The sequence below is a fragment of the Ricinus communis genome, chromosome 7, assembly GCF_019578655.1.
Source record: "Ricinus communis isolate WT05 ecotype wild-type chromosome 7, ASM1957865v1, whole genome shotgun sequence".
In the NCBI taxonomy this organism is placed as follows: Eukaryota; Viridiplantae; Streptophyta; class Magnoliopsida; order Malpighiales; family Euphorbiaceae; genus Ricinus; species Ricinus communis.
Window position 1 is genome coordinate 28,721,501 of NC_063262.1, and position 15,908 is coordinate 28,737,408.

General features: G+C 31.6%; 2 protein-coding genes and 1 non-coding gene across 3 annotated transcripts; 2 read left to right on the plus strand and 1 right to left on the minus strand.

The window, feature by feature from the left end:
- Positions 1-920: 920 nt before the first annotated feature.
- Positions 921-6,211, plus strand: LOC8286746 (serine/threonine-protein kinase PBS1). The gene is made up of 5 exons (XM_002514818.4): positions 921-1,640; positions 2,222-2,433; positions 3,257-3,446; positions 4,854-5,245; positions 5,343-6,211. The coding sequence occupies exons 1-5, from the start codon at positions 1,520-1,522 to the stop codon at positions 5,811-5,813; spliced, it is 1,386 nt and encodes a 461-aa protein (XP_002514864.1). The 5' UTR covers positions 921-1,519; the 3' UTR covers positions 5,814-6,211.
- Positions 6,212-7,486: 1,275 nt separating this feature from the next.
- On the minus strand, positions 7,487-9,876 carry LOC8285481 (bidirectional sugar transporter N3). The gene is made up of 6 exons (XM_015716656.3): positions 9,639-9,876; positions 9,037-9,073; positions 8,692-8,902; positions 8,412-8,573; positions 8,163-8,282; positions 7,487-7,908 (listed from the first exon to the last, which is right to left on the minus strand). The coding sequence occupies exons 1-6, from the start codon at positions 9,688-9,690 to the stop codon at positions 7,609-7,611; spliced, it is 882 nt and encodes a 293-aa protein (XP_015572142.3). The 5' UTR covers positions 9,691-9,876; the 3' UTR covers positions 7,487-7,608.
- Positions 9,877-14,342: 4,466 nt separating this feature from the next.
- Positions 14,343-14,414, plus strand: TRNAQ-UUG. Its single transcript has one exon. It is a non-coding gene; the product is annotated as a tRNA-Gln (tRNA).
- Positions 14,415-15,908: the final 1,494 nt, after the last annotated feature.

Genomic DNA, 15,908 nt, shown 5'->3' on the forward strand with positions numbered 1-15,908 from the left:
CAACCTTATTGTATGAAACCTAAAATGTGGAAAAGCATAATTTTTAGCAGATGGTTGAATCAAATATTTTGAAACTTCAAATCAAAGGCAGCATTCTTTCTATAATGATGATTCCCATTAGTTAAACTCTCTCAAGATTTTCCTAATGTTCACACCTTTCCAGTTTTCTCCACCGTACATAAATTAATCAAAATATATATTGTCTGTCATACTCTTAATTAACTTCAAATTAAATATGAGGCTTAATTGTTAAAAGAAGAAGAAGAAGAAGAAGAAGAAGAAGAAAAACGTCTACCCTTTGTTGTAAATTTAGTATATACTTGTCATTTACATTAATAATGAACTAAAATGTTTCTTTCCAAATTAACATCCAACAAAATTAAAAGGTCGAAATTGTCCAAGTGTCAAAATATGTTCAAATTGAAAAAGTTTAACAAACCTATAGAATCTTGGTGCCACATCATAAGAATACTTAGCCTCATAATTTAGAGGGAATTTGACCCATATTTTATGATGTTAAATTAAAATATATGATGATTAAAAGTTCATATTAAATTAAATATCATCGTATTTAAGTAGAATAGATAAAATAAATAGAATTTGTTAAATTCAAAAATATGAAAAGTGAAAGATTTATTTTAGCATAATGTACAGATAACAGGAGTAATTTCAGCGTGCCGGGTACGAAGTGTTGAGAGAATTATTGAGCCATGAATCTAATCGTAATCTTAATATTAATAACATTAAGGCAATACTAATCTTCACTGCAATAAAAGTAGACAATAATATCTGATCAAATTATTATGGATGTGATATTTTTCTTTGCCATGTTCACCTTCGTTTACTCCGTCAGTCAAGGCCATTGACACGTACACGCTTTTCACTCTCTTAAAAGTTTTAATCTTTACACTCTTTTTAATCGTAAATTTTCATCTCTGTGAAAGACCCGTCAACATAATCCGCTGTTAAACCCAAAAACACAGCAGAGAAAGAGAGAAATATAAAAATAATGGTCAAAGAGAGAGAAGGCGGAGAAGAATCGAATATGGATGTTGTTTATATTATGTTATAAAAGTTGCGTGGGTAGTGTACAGTGATGGCGTAGTGTAAAGTATAAACGAACCCGAAAGATTAAAAGAAAAAAAAAAAAACTCAAAAAGCCGGCTCCTTTCTGTTTTCACTGCCACCAATTTTTTCTCTTTCCTTTTGTTTGAATTCTTTTTTTTTTTTTCTTTCTCTCTTTCTCACATCACCGGCAAACAAGCAATATCTAGAGTCTGTGTGTTCTATTGTTTATTTTTAATCTGTTTTTTGTTAATTGTTATTGGTATCTTCACAACTTGGATTCCTTTGCTTTGTTTATTTGACTCATCATCGGCTAGAAAAAGAAGAAAGAAGAGAAAAGATGCAATACCCACTCTGAGTTTATAGGTTTCCCGTGATGGGATTTTTGTGAAATAGAGTAAAGTCTTGAGTTTTGATAAAAAGTGAATATCTTTTTGTTATTGATTTATAGAAGATGGGCTGTTTTCCTTGTTTCGATTCAAGGGAAGAAGAGACTCTCAATCCACAGAAGGAATCTGATGATCGAAAGCAAAGCTTGCCCACTGAGTCTTCTAATATATCCAAATTATCTTCTGGTTAGTTTTTATTTTTGTTTTTCTCAGGTTGTTTTTATTTTGTTATTTTTAGTATCCAATTTCTTCACTTTATGATCTGATCTGGGTACTTCTGATTTTCTGTTGTTGCTAGCCTTGCCCTTTTTCTCTTTTTATTATGTCATTGAGTACTTGATGGATTGTTTTCATAACATAAAATTTTGGAGCTTTTAGAATTTAGGCTTCGGTTTCTAGTAGACCCCACCAAATTTTGATTCAGTTTGTAAAAGGGTACTAATTTCTTTTATGAGATGAGATCTTCTGATCACTTTAGTGAGTTGGGTTCGATCTGATTGATTGGTGATGAAAGATTGGAGAGTTTTAGGTGTTATCAGCTCAATACAATTGAGAATTTGAGAAAATCATCTTTACCCTTTATGAGATTGAGTTTTTCATTTTATTGGTACTATCAATTAATCAAGATTATTTTATCTTCTTGGTCATTATGATGCAACTATTTTATTGATCTTTATTTATAAGGTCATATGTTTTGATCTAAATGTCTAGTTGGGAGCAAATGCATAGTTATTTAACTGAGTATTTTGATTGAGTGAGATTTGCAGGAGCTGACAGGCTTAGATCAAGAAGCAATGGAAGGTCAAAAAGAGAATTACCAAGTCCAAAGGATGGACCTGTTCCTGGTGTCAACATTGCAGCTCAAACATTTACCTTTCGTGAACTTGCAGCTGCAACCAAGAATTTTAGGCAAGAGTCTTTCATAGGAGAAGGAGGATTTGGGCGTGTATATAAAGGTCTTCTTGAGACCACTGGTCAGGTAACTTCTTTAGATTGTTTTTGTGTTTGTTATATTATTTGAACTCATGAGTGTAGATTTTATAGATATTTCCTTTTTCTTGATGAATGTCTTTACCCACTTCAAGGACAAAAGACCAAGAATTTTGAATCTGAACTTGTGATGATTTGTGAAGCATGATATTTGAAGGATGGTGCATTTATCAGTACATTTGAATCATGTCATGTTATTCTTAAATCTGCCTTCAAATATTAGTTGTAGAGGTATTTTCTTTGGCATCTTTTTAACTAATAGGGGGATGAAATATTTGGAGGAATTGAAGATTATCTCTGTTTATGACAACTTTGAACTCAAGGCTTAAAGACCACTAGACTATAAAAAAACTGCGCTACTGCTATGACCTAATAGCATGATTATTATACTTTTGTTTTCTGATCTGTCTACTTCTTAATCAAATATAACGCATTCTGACCCACCTATTTGATACTGCAAACCAGTGGAATCCTATCTGATGTTTATAAGTTCACTTACTTTATTTATGTCACGGCTCTCCTCAACTTGTAGGCTAGTTAACGATAGGTGTATACCAGTAAGCTTTTTAATGTTTTACTCCTACCATGGAACGTTCTTACTACATGCTAATGCTTCATGTTTCAAAATATGGGATAAGCCATTGTCAAATATGGTAAGAATATGTTCCACTGGAAGTTTGGCATGCATAGGTCTGAGTTAGGTTTTGAAGTTTTTGCTGTTCCTTGAGGGATTAGTGATTAAGTTATACTGGCTTAGGAAGCAGTGACACTGTTAATTTTATTCTCTCTTAACTTTGTCTTTGTATCTCTAGGTTGTTGCTGTTAAACAATTGGATAGAAATGGCCTCCAGGGTAACAGGGAGTTTCTTGTAGAGGTTCTCATGCTCAGCCTTTTACATCACCCTAACCTTGTGAACCTGATAGGCTATTGTGCTGATGGAGATCAAAGGCTTCTCGTGTATGAGTTTATGCCACTGGGATCATTGGAAGATCACCTTCATGGTAATGACTTATTGTGCTTTGAACTTTCATTTTCAATTTTTGCCATTTGTCTGTTTCCTTTTGCCCTATCAAGTTCAATAATTTCTTCTGCATTTGTTTTAGACCTCTGTAAATATCTGTTATGCTGAATGATAAATGCCATTTGTTGAAATGTCATTCAAACTTGAAAGGAAAACAAAATCTTGAAAGATAGATTCTCAAAGGATAGGGCATGGCATGCTTCATTATCTATGTTGTAGGGTAGCTAAAAGGCTTGTCCTCTAATGTTGGTTAAAATAAGTACATGGGCAAGGTCAAATCAGTTGGACTCTTTGAGTTTCTGAGTGACAGCTAAGATGAGTACTTTATTTATTGGTATTCTCTGACCTTAGTGACTACAAGAGTTAATATCCAGCTCTCTTTCCCCCTCCTCTTTTTCAGTTTCCACATGGGCGATGGAAAGTTTACCAGTAGATGGTGACCTGATGCATATCCCATCTCTGTGTTTCTTTCAATTCCTTTATTTAATCTTTAAATATTGGTTATTTGCCAAGTTTTAATTTAACTAAATTGCATATAAGAAGTAGGGTCACGTTCTTTTGTAAATCATAAACCTGAGCCTACCTTAGGCATGTCTAGAAATGTTGATTAATCATTTCACTAGATGCTCAAGAAGGAAAGAAAAATTAGTAACAGTATGGTCATTGACTGGAAGGAGTTCAGACAAACAAGTAAACTTTAGGGTCCTTATATGCAATATTAGTCTTGTTGCTTTCTGAGTTATATAAACGATACATAAGTTGCCAACCATGTTTTGATAGTTTCTTTTAGCAGTATGTTCTGATATTTGACTAGATTTTATAAAAGGTATAACTAATTTGCTGCTTATTAGAACTCATGGAATGATCCTCTCAGGCTAGCTATCCTGGTTTCTGACATGAATTTAAATTTGCTGACACGCTCAACTACTAAATTTCTTAGTCAACCTATTTATATATTTATACAGTCTATATTTTACCGTTGATGAATAACTTGGGACTGAAGACCAAAGATCAAATAGTGTTGGTTAAAATTTCAATGTCTTGGATACAAAAGCAAATCTAAGGAGGACATATTAAATCCAATATTTGGTCAGATTATTGGTTAAAATTGAATAATGAGCTATCGAGCTTGGAGTCTCTTGGATGATTCTTTCTGATGGCTTGCTCTCTACCAGAGAAATATCTATTCTGGAGTCTAGATTCTAGAAGCTAAACTCTTCATTCATCAAATTATATCTGTAGTTTACACAGGTATAGAAGCATTGGATGAAGTATCAGTTTTAAGATTCTTGGGCCGAGTATTAATAATACTTAGATGTGTGTACCATTTTAGCAATTTCTTGCTGCTGTACTGACCAGTGGTTGATGAATCCTTACACTTACACAGATCTGCCACCTGCTAAGGAACCGCTCGATTGGAACACAAGAATGAGGATAGCAGCAGGTGCAGCCAAAGGTTTGGAATACCTGCATGATAAAGCAAATCCTCCTGTTATTTACAGGGATTTTAAGTCATCCAATATATTACTTGATGAAGGATTTCATCCAAAGCTTTCTGATTTTGGGCTTGCAAAACTTGGCCCCACTGGAGACAAGTCGCACGTTTCCACCAGAGTTATGGGCACTTATGGTTATTGTGCTCCTGAATATGCCATGACTGGACAATTGACTGTAAAATCTGACGTGTACAGCTTTGGGGTGGTCTTTTTAGAGCTGATTACCGGGCGTAAAGCCATTGACAGCACTCGACCACATGGAGAGCAGAACCTTGTCACATGGGTAATACTTCTAATCATCCTTTCATCTTCTTCTCGTATATGTATTTATTCTGTGCCTTTGTAATGATTGTGTTCATGGTGGTCTTATGAATATGCAGGCTCGTCCACTATTCAATGATCGTAGGAAATTCTCAAAACTGGCTGATCCACAGTTGCAGGGGCGTTATCCCATGAGGGGACTCTACCAGGCTCTAGCAGTGGCTTCTATGTGCATACAGGAACAGGCTGCAGCACGTCCTCTCATTGGGGACGTGGTCACTGCTCTCTCTTATTTGGCAAACCAGGCATATGAGCCTAATTCAACGGGGCATGGCCGGGAAAGAGATGATAAAAGAAACAGAGATGAGAGAGGTGGACAGTTATCAAAGAGTGAGGAAGGGGGAGGGTCTGGACGAAGATGGGATTTGGAAGGGTCCGAGAAAGAGGATTCTCCTAGAGAGACTGTTAGGATGTTGAACAGGGATTTAGATAGAGAACGAGCTGTTGCAGAGGCCAAGATGTGGGGAGAAAACTGGCGAGAAAAAAGACGACAAAGTGCTCAAGGTAGTTTCGATGGGAGTAATGGCTAACACCATTGGCACCATTCTTCCACCATCTCTCCTTTCCTGACTTCGCCACCAGACCAGCCTTGCTAAGAAGCATTGGAAGGAAGCTAAAGCACCGAGCTGGTCTGCCCATATGCTCTTAACTTTCTCTTTTTTCTTTAGTTCTTTTTGTGTTGAACATAGAACAAGAAGATGAAAAGGAAGAAGAAAAAGATATAATTGAGAGAGTGTACATTATCTGCTACAAGAGCAAGATAAGAACAAGACGTATTTATAAAAATTTTGAGAGTAAAAACGTCTGGGTCATGTTCTGCTTGCTCTTGTTTAACAAAAACACCTGCTGCTGTCTGCACTTGGTAGTCTTTTTTCAATGGCATTTTACCAACAAGATCTATGTAATATTATCGACTAGTTTATGCTGCGGTTCCCTCTTAATACTTCCTTGACCAGAGCATACTTCATTCATGCTAAAATATCTACTAAGAGGATATTTTGGATGCCTAGCCAAGACACCTGCCTTCTGCATTGCCATTTATTTAGTTTGTTCATGAAGATTATAGAAAACTTACAGCAGAAATGATGGATTGCAATTGGTCTTCTGATCTGATTGAGAATGAAATTACGGTTTAAGAATTATTCATAAATTCACTCGAGAAATAAAAAAAAGAGATTCTTTTCCTATTTTATGTTTGTTTCTTTCAAAACTTATTGAGAGGAGATACTATTTATATTATTAAATTAACTCTCTTTAATGTAGACAATTACTTTTTATATAACCTTTCTTTGGAAGCTACGTAATTTAGATTTGAGTTTGTCTATTGATTATGGATGGATTCAACCGTGAGTGTTGTTAATAAATACTATCGTAGTCATAAATAAATTTGACTATATTCAAAAAGCACATACTAATTTTATTATGAAAATAGAGAATTTAATCCTTTTTCACTTTATGGGTCACGTTTTCATTAATTAGCATATCAAAAAAAATATCTATAGAAGGATTTGGAACCTTCTACACGTTGCCACATCTCTAAACTGGCCAAAAATCAAGAGTGAACCAACTGGGGTCACAAGTTGTTGCTAAAAATACACCTTAGCCGTCAATTATATTTATATGTGAATCAATCTATTCATATAAAGACAAGCTATCAGTTAAGACCATTTTAAGGGGCAGCCTACGCCAAATGCCATGTCTTTGATGTGATCTCAAAGTAGGTGTCACCACTCATTTTTTTACTCCAAAGCTAGGGTTCTACCTCCAGAAATATACGGGCAGTAACTCGTTGTATGAATAATTACGTAGGCATTAGTTTATATAAATTGATATATATATATATATATATATATATATATAAATAATTAAAATAAAAAATATTTTATATCCTTTACGAGCTTAAATATAATTTCATGAATAAGTTAGTTCATGAATAGATTCATAAGTATGCAAACGAGTTAACTCGCAAATTAATGAGTCGTATTAACAAACTTGAGCTTGATTGTTAACAATAATGATCTATTAACAAACTCGGACGAACTTTTACCGAGTCGAGCTCCGAGTAGTTCACGAAAGACTTGGCTCGTTTTCTATTGTTGTTTTATAAATATTTTATTAACTATTGCAATACTATTCATGTAAATGAGTTATTAAATTAATTTCTTGGATGACATAATACAGAACAATAACGAAGACAACAAAATGAAAATTGCTCTTCTTTTATGCTTTTACATGGGCAAGAGAGTTACATTTGTGATCGAAAAGAAAAAAGAAAGTGTACAACATTTAAAGGGAAATTTTAATTTTGACAAGCACATGTGTGACTCAAACTGAATTTTCATTGTTTGGGTTGAAATCATTTGAAGCTTGCATGCTTTTCTCATTGTTATCGTTATTCTTCTTCTTATCCTCATCTATCTGTTCTTGCTGTTTTGCTTCTTGCTTGGATTCGGGTTCAATATTATCAAATGGGTACACCTCAGAGTTGCCTAATGTGCTTAGTACGACAATAGTCTTTAGATGTTCTGGTAGCTTTTCTTCCAAAATAACCTTCTTTGCTTTCCTGTAGATTACATATAACACCATCTGAAGTAGTCCCAAGATGAACCCTAAAACGTTTGGGAGCTATACCAAAGAAACAAAAAACAACAATCAACAACAAATCTTTTGAAATAAAATTAATGAAAAAGTTCCTATATCTATTATTTCTTTTAATTGTATAAAGTCCGTTTCTATATAATTCTTTTGTCATATATATATATATATATATATATATATATATATATAGAAGAGGACCACAACATTTATTTTGATCCTCCTTGATGAATTATTATGGAAATTAAAGAGGAAAAGTTGTAAGGTTATAGAAAAGAACTTACAGCAACACACGTGTCCTTGGTGGAGAGGCCATAGGCAAACCACATGATTGCACTCAATGTAAGGAAAAATGACAAATTGAATGGCATGAACTCAACACTCCTTGTTTTAATAACTTGTGCCTACAATAATTCAGAAAAAGAAAATCTTTACGAAAAAAAATAAAATTATAAAAAGAAAGTGTAAGAAAATTAAAGATTCATCATTCAGATGTATGATAAATTAATTATTTTATAGTTTAATGTGCTCACCACAATGCTTAAGGGTGCTGCAAAGACACAAACAGAAACTGCAACACAAATCCAACCAAGAACTTGGGCACGAACTGAGCTCTTCACTAGAAAATGTGAGAAGAGGATGATAAAAGCAAATAAACCCAAGTTCATTGAAGTAAGAACTTTGAAAGTTGAGACCTGCATGTACATATTCAAGAATTATTTAAATATATTAGTAATCATAATTTGGTGAAAATAATCATTGATTAAAAATTATTCTTGGATCGTTATTTTATATATAAATATATTTAAGTACCCTGTTTTTTTTTGTTGCATAAATGATATACATGATAATGTATATAGTCTCAATGACACATCCAAATGCGTTGATGGTGACAAGAAGGAAAACGTCCTTTTTGAGCATTGCATAATAGAGCCAAAGCATTGAACTGAATAATGCCACAAGATATGGCAGTGATTGGAAACCTTCAGTGGATTTCTTTCTGTAAATTCGATAAAATGTCGGCCTGCAGTAAAAGAAAAAAGTAAAACCAATTAAAAACATTGAGTAATGCTTTACCACCGGTAAGGCTCGTGCCCGACAGGCTCTAGATTACTCTAGATAAATAAATTAAGAAAAATACAGCAAAAGCATACTTACACTGGAGCCAGGTATACCAAAATTGAGATAATGTTACCTGTCATAAATGATAAAAGAAATAAATTGATTTAGTATAAGATCTATCACTTTGATTATAGATAACATGAGCACAGTTACAAAGATTATCGACATCACTTTAAAAAGGTGATCAAATCTTTTACAAAGTGCAATTATTAATGATGAGGTAGATATATATAATAAGGGAAAGTACTTACAGGAACATTATCAAGAATATTACATTGTATTAGATCAAATTTTTCTAAATGTTCATATACATTATGACTAAAATGGAAATATACTTCTATCTAGAAACCAACTGGAAATAGAAATCTTATAGGACAAGAAGTTAATTTCTTTTCATAAGTTAAAGCAAGGGCTAACTGCATGCCACTAAAGCAAAGATTTGAAGAAGAAGGGAGCTATTTCCTAAAACATAGATGAAAAAAAACAAGAGAAACCTGAGATCATAACAGCAACGAAAGAAACACAAACATAGGTGATAAAGTGAGGAAAGGACAAGAAGGATTGAAATAACTCAAGCTAGCCCTTTCCAAGAAATGAAAAAGTGAAGTGAAAGAGTAACTTTGGCGTTAATTATATACCTAAGATGCCAAACGCAAATGCCAAAGGAGGGTGAGTGCTTATTATTGCCATCTTTAAGGAATAGCAGAAAGAACCCTTTGTTCCTTCTCTCTCTTTCTTTCTGTATATATACGGAAAGAAAACAGCAAGCAAAAGAACCTGAGGGCCTCAAATGCACAAGTGAAACCCTAGTTCTGTAATGAAAAAGAAGTGATGGAACTTCAACTTCAATCTCATGCAGATAAAAATGAAGGCAGTGGAGGTATGTATATATATATATATAAGTATCTGGTTTAGGTATGAAATTAAATTGAAGTCATCGTTGTTGCATGACAAGTGGAGACTTAGTAGGTAGCGTAGCACAAAATCATTCTTAATTATACAACCACATATCCCTCACCCACGTGCCCCCTACTTCGCGTGCCAATAATTCCAATCTTATGGCCCCTCTCTCATTCTTATTATTTTCACTTCTTTCTTACTCGCTAATAGTTACCTTCCTGTCTTTTACATGCTCATCGTCGTCGCCCCTAACACCTGCTGCTGCTCATGCAAGCGGCTTAGCAATTTGCTCTTTGCTAACCGTTTGTGTTTATTGGCGTATTACAGTTAATTAAAGATCAAACGAATTCTAAATGAGGTGATTATGGTTTTTTTTAGCTCAAATAAAGTTTTGAATTCGAGTTTTAAGTATATAATTATATTAAAATTTTTAAATAATATTTTATTATATATCTTACATGTTTTAAATCAGTTAAACTAATTTTGGATACTGAATAGAAAAAATTAGAAGATCACAAACCATTTATTGGATTAGTAGTTTAATAATTAAAAACTTGTATTTATCTTCAACATAAATTACTTTAAATAATATGTAACTTACCAAAACGCGATGTGATTTTATTATGTTCGAATTATGATGTAGAGTTTATTTATGAAATGAATAATTTTTTTAACCCTAAGAAAAAGGGTATTGGAAATAACAAATTATGAAGAATTATTAGGTAGGGATGGAAAGCACTCGCCAAGGTAGAGCGTGAAAGATGAGTAAATTAATTAATGTTGTGTAGGGTTTTTTACGTTACTAAGGGAAGACAGCAAGGGTGTCTCCAGCTTCTGGCTTGATAGAGCTTAATTCACGTGAAGAAATTGTCCAAATTACACTCTATTTTAACAAAAAACAGAGAGCTTTTAAGCCGTTTCTTCTCTACCACCTTCTCTCTTCTTCCTTCTTTCTCCTCAAAAAAATACAATACATTGCGCGTAAGCCCTACCTCTGTTTCTGTTTCTGTTTCGTTTCTTGTTTGATTGTGCTTCTTCACAGATCTTTCTATTCCTTGCTACATCTTACATTAAATTACGTCTCATACAAGACGTCTTTTCCTTTAAAATTTTCTTTTCCCTTCGAGACCCTTTTATATTTTCTTTTCTTGATTTTTTTTTAATTATTTTTTGCAGTTATATGAGTCAAAGAAATGACAAAATACGTGACATCTAAATAATAATGATTTGACATAGGTTGTTGTATATACATTTCTCAAATGATTGACGTAATAACTCTTTTACATAAATGGTATTACTAATTAAACATTAGTATATAATAAGAATAGAAGCTTGATATGATAGTAAGAAACTATTAATGTAATGAATTATTACATCTATTATTATTCTACATATTTGGTTTTTATAGCTTTTATTAGTACGTACCTCCTTATAAATAAACTCACTAATTGAACTATGATTATAGGTAGATTATATTAATACTTTTAATTAAGAAACAAAGAAAAATGAATTAAAATATAAAAATTGGAGTCGCTATTATCAACTGCATTCATCTCTCCTTTAAATTGTTAAAGACAGAGTTTACACTTATTGGCTAAAAGAAGGAAATCTATAAGATATCTTATTTCTCTATCACTTAACGATCAGAATTAGAAAACAATGATCTGAAAGCTAAATCAGCTGCACTATAGAACAACTTTTGCTTTTTTTTTTTTTTTTTTTTTTTTTAATTTCTTTGGTTGTTGTTATGTATGATTAGGTTTTGTTTTAGAATGCTAGGTGGAAACCATCAGGCTATGACAGCTTATATTGTTGTCGTTGTGGGTTTCTAGGCTTGTATTTCTTTTTAGTTGTATATACACTAAAAAGGTTGATTTAGTTGTATATATTGTGCCTTTATGATGTAAATGTATATCATGAAATGTTTTTTTTAGGTCTTTCACTTTCTTTCTTTTTTTCCTTTTAGACTAGTGATGCCCTAGCTTCAAACTTACTCATCATTTCTTGGGTCGCCAATTTTGTTAGTTCCTTCTAATAAGATGCACATTTTTCATTGTTGTATATGTCATAGCAAAACTCCAAAACAGTTTCGAGGACAGCATGATGTTAAAATATATAAGAGTACACAGTTTATGCATTGCACTCATATTATATGTTTGTTCACTGTTCTTTTTTTTTTTTTTTTCTCAAAGTCCAGTAATTAAAATTTGATCTTAGCACTCATTATATTTCTTGAGTGTTCCTTATATAATATATGGTTTAAATTTACATTTTATTTCGTGAATTATATATGAACAATTTCAATCAAAGTTTTTGTTCATCCTTTTGCGCTACATGTGTACGATTGACATTCATTTACCAATAGTGGGCATGATCAAATGATATTGTACTATCACTATCTTGGCAGAACAAATATGTACTTGCACTTTCAATGATTACAAAGGAAAGGCTCAGCAAGAATTTCACGATCAATAATTAGATCATGAATCGCTTTCATAGAAATGAATCAATATATATGGCTGTACCCCGTGAAAAATAATGAAAATCAAATTCATGGTATATATAACAAAAATGATCTGAGCCTGACATTTGGCACATAAATGTAAGAAAATACCATCAGATTGTGGCACCCATATGGCACTATAATTGAGAAGTGTTTGATCTGGAGAGATCTCCTATAATTGATTCTAAACAGTTAGCTAGTATGTATATATATGTGTGTGTGTGTGCTAGAAAGGATCAATTGCAAAACTTCAAATTTCAGTCAAATTGGGAACAACCTGAAATAAAATTCTTTTTAATGTTTAGTGGCTTTGAAGAAAGTTCATTTCATTATTGAGGTGGTGGTGGGGTAAACATGGCAATGCTTGAGAATTTTGTGGATTACATTCATTCTACAACATGGATATGGATTCATCTTTGGCCTATTATTAATTAACAACATGCATGCAGTTTTAAGAAAAGTAAAGGAAATTAAAACTTGAAAAAGTTTCTTTTAAAATCTTCTGAATAATTGAATATTCTACCCACCTCTACTTTTTCTTAATTTTTTTTTACTGAAATTTCTTACTTAATTTTATTCCATCCTTGATCATATTTTGGATCGGTAACAGTGATTTATTTTTTTAAATTTTTTTTTTATATAGACTTGGTGTATATATAACAACAAATAAGAAAATAATATATATTTTGAATGTTTTACACTTTAGTGTTGGATAATTGATACATATTTTATTATTTAAAATTAATAAATATATATTAATCATTTGTCTTTTTGGTGTATAAATAGAAACATACATCAATTTTCCTATTTTTTATCTGTCACATATGTTTGTTCCCTTTTGTTTGTTATTGAGATTTCTATAAATCTTTCTTATTCATATTTTGATTTCCTTTTTGAAATATCCGATGATACACTTTATGGGATTTTATTATAAATGTATTGGTAAATATTTATTTCTATCCATGGGAATGAAGAATATGAGTATACATTTATTATTTAAATAAAAAAGATTGTAATTTTTAGTTTTACTTATTCTTATTTTTGATATATATTACTAAACATATAAAATGGAATTACATTTTTACTTTTTTAAGAAGAAAATAAAATATTTTTGTGTATTTGTAAAGTGTTATCTGTTAGGAGTTGCAAGAAGGAGATCTAATGAGGTGGAATTCGTTGAATAATCATCTGAATAGATTACGTGAAAGTTGGAGCTCTCTTGAGCAAAACCCTAATTAAATTCAGCAAAGTTTCTCTTCTTATGCATATCGTCAATGACACATTAATTTTGTTTTTCTTTCTTTCTTTCTCTTTTTTGGATTTGCACTTTTAAGATAGGAAGGCAAAATCATTAATAAATCATGAAGATTTTAAGGAAAGTAATAAAAATACATATCTGGAAGCATTTCCACCAATCCAGAAACTTTCCGTGGCCAAATCAAATAATCAACATTCCATTTGGGAACCTCACTAACTTTCTTATCCCAACAATATGATGTTAAAAGGAACCAATAATTGGTGTAGTGGTACCTTCCTTTTAATTTGAAATTTTAATAAAAATGTAATAATTAATGTATTGTTCTATATATATTATTTTTTAGTGATCCTGACCGAATTCAATTATATTTGAACTTGAGATGAATAAGTTCAAGTCCGATTAACAAAATAATAGTTATTACTATTTTGTTATTTTTTTAATATTTTTACTTTGATTTAAAATTTGAAAGTTTATAGTTTTAGACTCTGTTTCGAGGTTTTTATTTCGATTGTATCAAAATGGCCAATGAATTGAGATTTTCCCTAAAGTCATGACAGATTAATCACTATTATACTTGCATAAGCAATAAAAGATGTTCTATCCCCTGACTGATAAATCAGCCTTCATTGAACTTCACATAAATATAATTTTTTCTAAAATATGTCTTCTGGAGCACAATCTGGTTCTATGGTGTAGTGGTTAGCACTCTGGACTTTGAATCCAGCGACCTGGGTTCGACTCCCGGTAGGACCTTTTATAATTTTTATTTTTCTAAATTAATGCTACAATCTACTATAAATTACAATATTTAGTGTATTATTGAGTCAAATATTTCATTATTTTTTCTTGTAAAAGAAATCATGTTTATTTTTCTAAATCAATGCTACAATCTATTATAAATTATAATATTTAATGTATTATTGAGTCAAATATTTCATATTTTTTCTTGTAAAAAGAAATCATATGTTTAAAAGATGAAAGTTATATAAATTTCTCAATTATTTATCATTATTGTTCTTTTTTTGGTTGGTGATTGTTATTGTCGTTATTAACACTATATATATATATATATATAATTCTAATAAGCATAATCATTCTTTTTTAAGAAAAGAAAATCAATAATGACGCCTAAATAAAAATTTATAAAATTCTGATAAAAAGAATTTATTATTCCTTCGACAGGTAAAATTTTTTAGAATGGTTGGACTTGATCTTTGTCTTCCTCTTGAGAAAATAATACATAAGTAATCTTTTGTACTTGGCTAAAATAGTCAGACAATTCTTTATACTTTAAGTTTGATCTATTAGACATACGAATTCGTCAATTTTTTAGTACTTAAACACTTTTAGAGTTTCAAGTGGATAATGTGATATATACGTGCGGTAAATAATTAAGTAAAATTGACATGTGAGCAAAAAATTTAAAAGAAAAATTACTATCTATTTTATTTAAATAAAGATATAAACTTCATTAAAGATCAACCATTAAAGCCAAGAAATAGAGGATTAGAATTCCACATAGTAGGACCTGACCAAGAACCTAATTGCTTAGCAAGAACAATAGTAATCGACCTACAATCACCAACCAACATAAATAAAAATCATCTCTAATTTTACTATTAAACGCTTGAAACCTTAGTTGGGAGTCCGATTCAATCACCACACCAGAAATATACATTCTTTGACACCAAAGCAAAGCTTTTCACAAAGCTAAACACATCAACAACTCTAGGCTAGCAGACACCCAAAATCTACAGTGACATAGCTGCACTCATTTGGCCAATAATAATATAGCTCCCACCCATTTTATTTTTTGCAGAAAAATCGCAGCAATCCATTTAGGAATCACCCGCATCCATAATCTGTTCAAACATATGTGCAAATCTTGTTAGGAATTGCCTCAAGAAGCCTCATAAAGCCCAAGCGCTAACTTGTTATAGGGTCAATTATTGTGTCCTAAATGAGTCGATAACAAGCACCAAGAACTCATTATGTATGTTTTTTTCTCTTTCAAGATTTTTTCTTTTTCATTTTGTTTCTTCTGTTGATTGATTTTTAGATTTTTGATTTGCAGACTTCGAAAACTTTAAAACAAACCAAAATAGAAATTGCCCAAGTATATATAAGTTACAAATAAAGAAAAAAAAGGAAAGAAGAAAAAATAGAAATTTGAAAAGAAAAAAAAGAATGAGAAGAAGAGGACGATGAAATAAGAAAAAAATGATATTTATTTATTATAACTAGAAT

Excerpts from the sequence above, each read along its gene's own strand:
- LOC8286746 (XM_002514818.4), top strand. The coding sequence starts at position 1,520 with ATGGGCTGTTTTCCTTGTTTCGATTCAAGGGAAGAAGAGACTCTCAAT. Across the intron at positions 2,434-3,256 it reads TTCTTGAGACCACTGGTCAG|GTTGTTGCTGTTAAACAATT; the intron begins GTAACTTCTTTA and ends TTGTATCTCTAG. Across the intron at positions 3,447-4,853 it reads ATTGGAAGATCACCTTCATG|ATCTGCCACCTGCTAAGGAA; the intron begins GTAATGACTTAT and ends ACACTTACACAG.
- LOC8285481 (XM_015716656.3), bottom strand. The coding sequence starts at position 9,690 with ATGGCAATAATAAGCACTCACCCTCCTTTGGCATTTGCGTTTGGCATC. Across the intron at positions 8,574-8,691 it reads ATGCAACAAAAAAAAACAGG|GTCTCAACTTTCAAAGTTCT; the intron begins GTACTTAAATAT and ends ATGTACATGCAG. Across the intron at positions 7,909-8,162 it reads CCAAGGACACGTGTGTTGCT|CTCCCAAACGTTTTAGGGTT; the intron begins GTAAGTTCTTTT and ends TCTTTGGTATAG.